The sequence below is a fragment of the Pristiophorus japonicus genome, unplaced genomic scaffold (assembly GCF_044704955.1).
Source record: "Pristiophorus japonicus isolate sPriJap1 unplaced genomic scaffold, sPriJap1.hap1 HAP1_SCAFFOLD_1769, whole genome shotgun sequence".
Taxonomy (NCBI): Eukaryota; Metazoa; Chordata; class Chondrichthyes; family Pristiophoridae; genus Pristiophorus; species Pristiophorus japonicus.
In genome coordinates this window covers 27991-33990 of record NW_027251454.1, presented here as the reverse complement: position 1 = coordinate 33990, position 6000 = coordinate 27991, and the positions used below count along the sequence as shown (strand labels likewise).

The window sequence follows — 6000 nt, the reverse complement described above, 5'->3', positions numbered from 1 at the left end:
TGTAATTTTATTGGGGCCTCTGTTAGGATGGGAGTGTTGTCAGTGTGTTGCTGTCCTGGTGCTCAGCTAAAGTGAACATTGGCAGATGTCTCTGAACTGCTCATCCGCCCCCACCCCCACAAGTCACAACTTATTTCCTAAATGCAGAAATGTCAAGTTATTGCTGCGCACTGGTTACAAATCGGGCCTATCTTTTGGTGAAGGATAGAGACCTACAAATACTGGAAAGGGTAAATATACTAAGTAGAAAATAAAAGTTACCCTGAAATAAGTTATTTGACGTATCCTAACATGACTTCCCTTTGTCTAAAACTATCATCTGTAGAAAAGCTGCATTGCAGGTGGCCCTGAGGAATAAACGTGAATGTGAGGGAAAAGCTCTCCATGTTGTTGAACGTCTGCTTGAAATAAATGTCACAGAAGAATTTCTATTGGATTGTGTAAGTGTGTCTTTTTTTTGGACTATAACATTGATGATGGAGTTTTGCTCTTAATATTTCTAAAAGTGAATGGCCAAAAACAATCATTCTGGATGCGCAACATCTTCCTTCCGTTTCTGCATTGTATTTAGAACTTGCAATTATATCGTGACTATCATATCCTCTGTGGCCCAAATCAATTCACAACCAGTGCAGTCACTGTTATGTACGCAAAAGTAGCTGCCAGTTTTCTAAAGGTCGCACACATGGCAAATAAATAGGATCCTAGAATGATACAGCACAGAAGGAGGCCATTCGTCCCATTGTGTCTGTGCTGGCTCTTTGAAAAAACTATCCAATTAATCCCACTCCCCTGCCCTTTACCCTTAAGTATTTATCCAATTCCTTTTTGAAAGTTATTATTGAATCTGTTTCCACCACCCTTTCAGTCCATTCCCAACCATCATAACTCGCTGCATTATAAAAAATTCTCATCTCACTTATTCATTTGCCAATTACCTTCAATCTGTTTCCTCTGGTTACTGACCCTTCTGCTCCTGGAAACAATTTCTCCTTGTTTACTCTATCAAAACCTTTCATAATTTTGAACACCTCTATTAAATCTCCCCCTTAACATTCTGTGCTCTAAGAAGGTCAACCCCAGCCCCTCTAGTCTCTCCACATACCTGAAGTCCCTCATCCCTGGTGCCATTCTAGTAAATCATCTCTGCACCCTCTCTAAGGCCTTGACATCCTTCCTAAAGTGTGGTGCCCAGAATCAGATACAATAATCCAGCTGGGGCTTAACCAGTGATTTATAAAGGGTTAGTATAACTTCCTTGTTTTTGTACTCTATGCCTCTGTTTGTAAAACCAAGCACCCGAATGCTTTTTTATCAGCCGTATCAACTTTTCCTGCCACATTTAAAGATTTGTGTACGTACACCCCCAGGTCACACTGTTCCTGCACCCCTTTAAAAATTATACCATTTAATTTATATTGCCTCTCTGACCAAAATGCATCATTTCACACTTCACTGCATTAAATTGTATCTGCCATTTGTCTGCCTATTTCACTAGTCTGTCTGTCTTCCTGAAGTCTGTTACTATGCCACTCATTGTTTATTATATTTGAATTTTTTTGTCATCTGCAAACTTTGAAATTATGCCCTGTATACCCAAGACCAGGTCATTAATGCATATCAAAAAGATCAGTGGTCTTAATACAAACCCCTGATGGGCACCATTATATACGTCCCTCCAGTCTGAAAGTTCACCTCTTCTCTCTGCTTTCTGTCTCTTAAGTCAATTTTGTATCCATGTTTCCACTGCCCCTTTAATCGCACGGGCTTCAATTTTGCTAAGAAATTTACTACGTGATACTTTATGAAACACCTTTTGAAAGCCCGTATCAACAATATCAACCCTCTCCATTACTTCATCAAAAAACATAATCAAGTTATTCAAACACAATTTGTCTTTAACAAATCCTTGCTAGCTGTCATTTATTAACCCATATTTTTCCAAGTGTCTATTAATTTTGTCTATTGTCTCAAAGTTCCCTCCACCACCAACGTTGGGCTGACTGGCCTGTAGTTGTCCAGTTTATCACGCGCTCCTTTATGGAACAGGTGCGTAACATTTGCATTCCTTCAGTCCTCTGGCAGGCACCCAGATATAAGGAGGATTGGAAGATTGGGGCCAGAGCATCCGCTATCTGCATCTTTACTTCCCTCAGTAACCTACATTGCATCCCATCCAGACTGGGTGACTTTGCTACTTTGAGCACTGCCAACCTTTTAAGCAGCTCTTTATTTTTATCCAATCCAATTTCTCTACCAGCTCCTCCTCTTACTGTGGCATTGGCAACACCTGCTTCTTAATGATGACATATGCAAAATACCCATTTAGTACCTCAGCATGCCCTCTGCCTCCATAAGAAGATATCATTTACAGTCCCTAATCAGCCACACCCTTCCATTAACTACCCTTTTACTATTTATATATTTATAAAAGACTTTTGGGTTTCTTTTATGTTACCCACTAATCTATTCTCCTATACTCTTTGCCCCTCTTATTTCCTTCTTCAATTCAGCTTGGTTCTCCAATGTATTATGAGTCTGACATCCTAAGCCTCCTTTTTTCTGTCATTTTAATCTCCTATATCATTAATCATCCAGGGACCTCTAGCTTTGGATGCCCTTCCTTTCTCCCTCGTGGGGATGTGTCGAGTATGTAACCGAACTATCTTCTCTTTGAAGGCCACCCATTGCTTATTTCCTGTTTACAAAATAACATAAGATTTAGGAGCAGGAGTAGGCCATATGGCCCCTCGAGCCTGCTTCGCCATTTAATACGATCATGGCTGATCTGATCATGGACTCAGGTCCACTTCCCTGCCCGCTCCCCATAACCCCTTATTCCCTTATCAGTTAAGAAACTGTCTATCTCTGTCTTAAATTTATTCAATGACCCAGCTTCCACAGCTCTCTGAGGCAGCGAATTCCACAGATTTACAACCCTCAGAGAAGAAATTTCTCCTCATCTCAGTTTTAAAGATCATGCTCCCTAGTTCTAATCTCCCCTATCAGTGGAAACATCCTCTCTGCATCCACCTTGTCAAGCCCCCTCATAATCTTTTATGTTTTGATAAGATCACCTCTCATTCTTCTGAATTCCAATGAGTAGAGGCCCAACCTACTCAACCTTTCCTCATAACCCAACCCCCCTCATCTCCGGAATCAACCTCGTGAACCTTCTCTGAACTGCCTCCAAAGCAAGTATATCCTTTCATAAATATGGAAACCAAAACTGTACATAGTATTTCAGGTGTGGCCTCACCAATACCCTGTATAACTGTAGCAAGACCTCTCTGCTTTTATACTCCATCCTCTTTGCAGTAAAGGCCAAGATTGCATTGGCCTTCCTGATCACTTGCTGTACCTGCATACTATCCTTTTGTGTTTCATGCACAAGTACCCCTAGGTCCTGCTGTACTGCAGCACTTTGCAATCTTTCTCCATTTAAATAATAACTTGCTCTTTGATTTTTTTCTGCCAAAGTGCATGACCTTACACTTTCCAACACTATATTCCATCTGCCAAATTTTTGCCCACTCACTTAGCCTTTTGCAGGTTTTTTGTGTCCTCCTCACACATTGCTTTTCCTCCCATCTTTGCATCGTCAGCAAACTTGGCTACGTTACACTCTGTCCCTTCATCCAAATCTTTAATATAGATTGTAAATAGTTGGGGTCCCAGCACTGATTACTGATTGCCAACCCGAGAATGAACCATTTATCCCGACTCTCCATTTCTGTTAGTTAGCCAATCCTCTATTCATGCTAATATATTACCCCTAACCCAGTGAACCTTTATGTGGCACCTTACCAAATGCCTTCCGGAAATCCAAATATACCACATCCACTTGTTCCCCCTTATCCACCCTGCTCATTACATCCTCAAAGAACTCCAGCAAATTTGTCAAACATGATTTCCCTTTCATAAAACTGTGCTGACTTGGCTTGACTGAATTATGCTTTTCCAAATGTCCTGCTAGTGCTTCCTTAATAATGGACTCTGGCATTTTGCCAATGACAGATGTTAGGCTAACTAATCTATAGTTTCCTGCTTTCTGTCTGGCTCCTTTTTTAAATAGGGGCTGGAATCTGAAACCGGGATGAGATTCTGTGTGCTTGCATGTGATTTTCTTCCTATCACATTACTGTCCCAGAAGATGCTTCTCCTTCGAGTCCAAGGCTATCTGCTTCTTTCTGATGGAGGATATAACTGGTGACCTTGGTAAAGTGTTGAAATTCATGCAGACTATTTATGCCATCTTTTATGCATCTCCAACAACAGAGAATGATTTTGAGTAAAGCACTGTCGGAGGAGCAAGGCTACTCGAGACAAAGTGGTTTTCTTCCCCCGACGAATGTCTGTCCCATCTGTGACAGGGCCTGTGACAGCCACCTAAGGACTCATTTTAAGAGTGGAAGCAAATCTTCCTCGATTCCGAGGGACTGCCTATGATGATTAGAGTATTGGGCCATCTGTGATGTTGGCTACCGTGTGTTGAGCCATATATATTCAATGAGCCTAGTGACAAGGATTCAAAGTGCGCAGACAGAAAACTGATAATTTTACAGAACAGACACATGAACCACAAAACATTAGCATGCAGGTACAGCAAGTAATCAGAAAGGCAATAGAATTTTGGCCTTTATTACAAGGGGAATAGAGTATAAAAGCAGGGAAGTCCTGCTAAACTGTACAGGGTATTGGTGAGACCACACGGCGTACAGTTTTGGACTCCTTATTTAAGGCATTGGAGGCAGTTCAGAGAAGGTTCACTAGGTTGATTCCTGAGATGAAGGGGTTGACTTATGACGAAAGGTTGAGCCTATACTCATTGGAATTTAGAAGAAATTAAGGTGATCTTATTAAAATGTAAGGTACTGAGGGGGCTTGACAAGGTAGATGGAGAGAGGATGTTTCCACTCGTGTGGGAATCTAGAACTAGGGGGCATAGTTTAAGAAAAGGGGTCGCCCATTTAGAACTGAGATGTGGAGGAATTTCTTCTCTGAGGGCTGTAAATCTGTGGAATTCTTTATCCTAGAGTGCTGTGGAGGCTGGGTCATTGAATATATTTAAGGTGGAGATAGACAGATTTTTGAACGATAAGGGAGTGAAGGGTTATGGGGAGCGGCTGGGAAGTGGAGCTGAGCCCAAGATCAGATCAACCATGATCTTATTAAATGGCAGAGCAGGCCCGAGGAGCCAAATGGCCTACTCCTGCTCCTATTTCTTATGTACCCTCCCTTTAATTCTTTATAATTATCTTAAACTTGTGCCCGTTTGTTACCATCTTGCAGACTCATGCAAACAATCTGTCACTACTTATCTTACCATACCTGGATATAATCTTGATCGGGTCACCCTTCATCGTTCTCAGCTCTTGAAAAAAGCCCTAACTTCTTGATGTTCTCTTCATAATTACATCCCCTTATCCCTAATAATATACCTGTCAATCAATGCTGCATCTTTTCATTGCTTTTAAATCCTTCATAGTATGGCGCATAAAACTGTGGCCTAATTGGGGTCAGATAAAAATTCAACATTATGCCCTTGCTTTCGTATTCTATTCCTCTAGATATAAAAATAAAAAAGTCCACTTTCAATTTTTATGGCTTTATCAATTCTACTTTCCTTTTTTATGGCTTTATCTACTTGGACTGCCACCTTTTTAATGACCAGTGTATCTGCACACAAGGTCCCTTTGATCTTGTGCTCCACTTAAAATGTTATCATTTAAGGTGTATATCCTTCTAAAATGTACCACTTCACATTTCTCTACATTGCACAGCATCTGCTGATCTTGGTAGCCTATAACCTTGTAGTCTGTAACCAGAAAAGGTTACTGCACAAGATAAAAGTTCATGGGGTTGGGGGTAATATATTAGCATGGATGGAGGATTGGCTAACTAACAGAAAAGAGAGAGTCGGGATAAATGGTTCATTCTCTGGTTGGCAACCAGTAACTAGTGGGGTGCCGCAGGGATCAGTGCTGGGACCCCAACTAT

General features: G+C 41.1%; 1 protein-coding gene across 1 annotated transcript in view; it reads left to right on the top strand.

Moving 5' to 3' along the window:
- Window positions 1-325: 325 nt before the first annotated feature.
- Window positions 326-6000, top strand: part of LOC139243628 (putative RNA polymerase II subunit B1 CTD phosphatase RPAP2) — a gene marked incomplete at its 5' end in the record, with an annotated part of 28822 nt that continues 23147 nt past the window's right edge. Inside the window, one exon of the mRNA XM_070870809.1 lies at window positions 326-440. Within this exon, the coding sequence (XP_070726910.1) occupies window positions 326-440 (115 nt within the window). The remainder of the gene's footprint in view (window positions 441-6000) is intronic.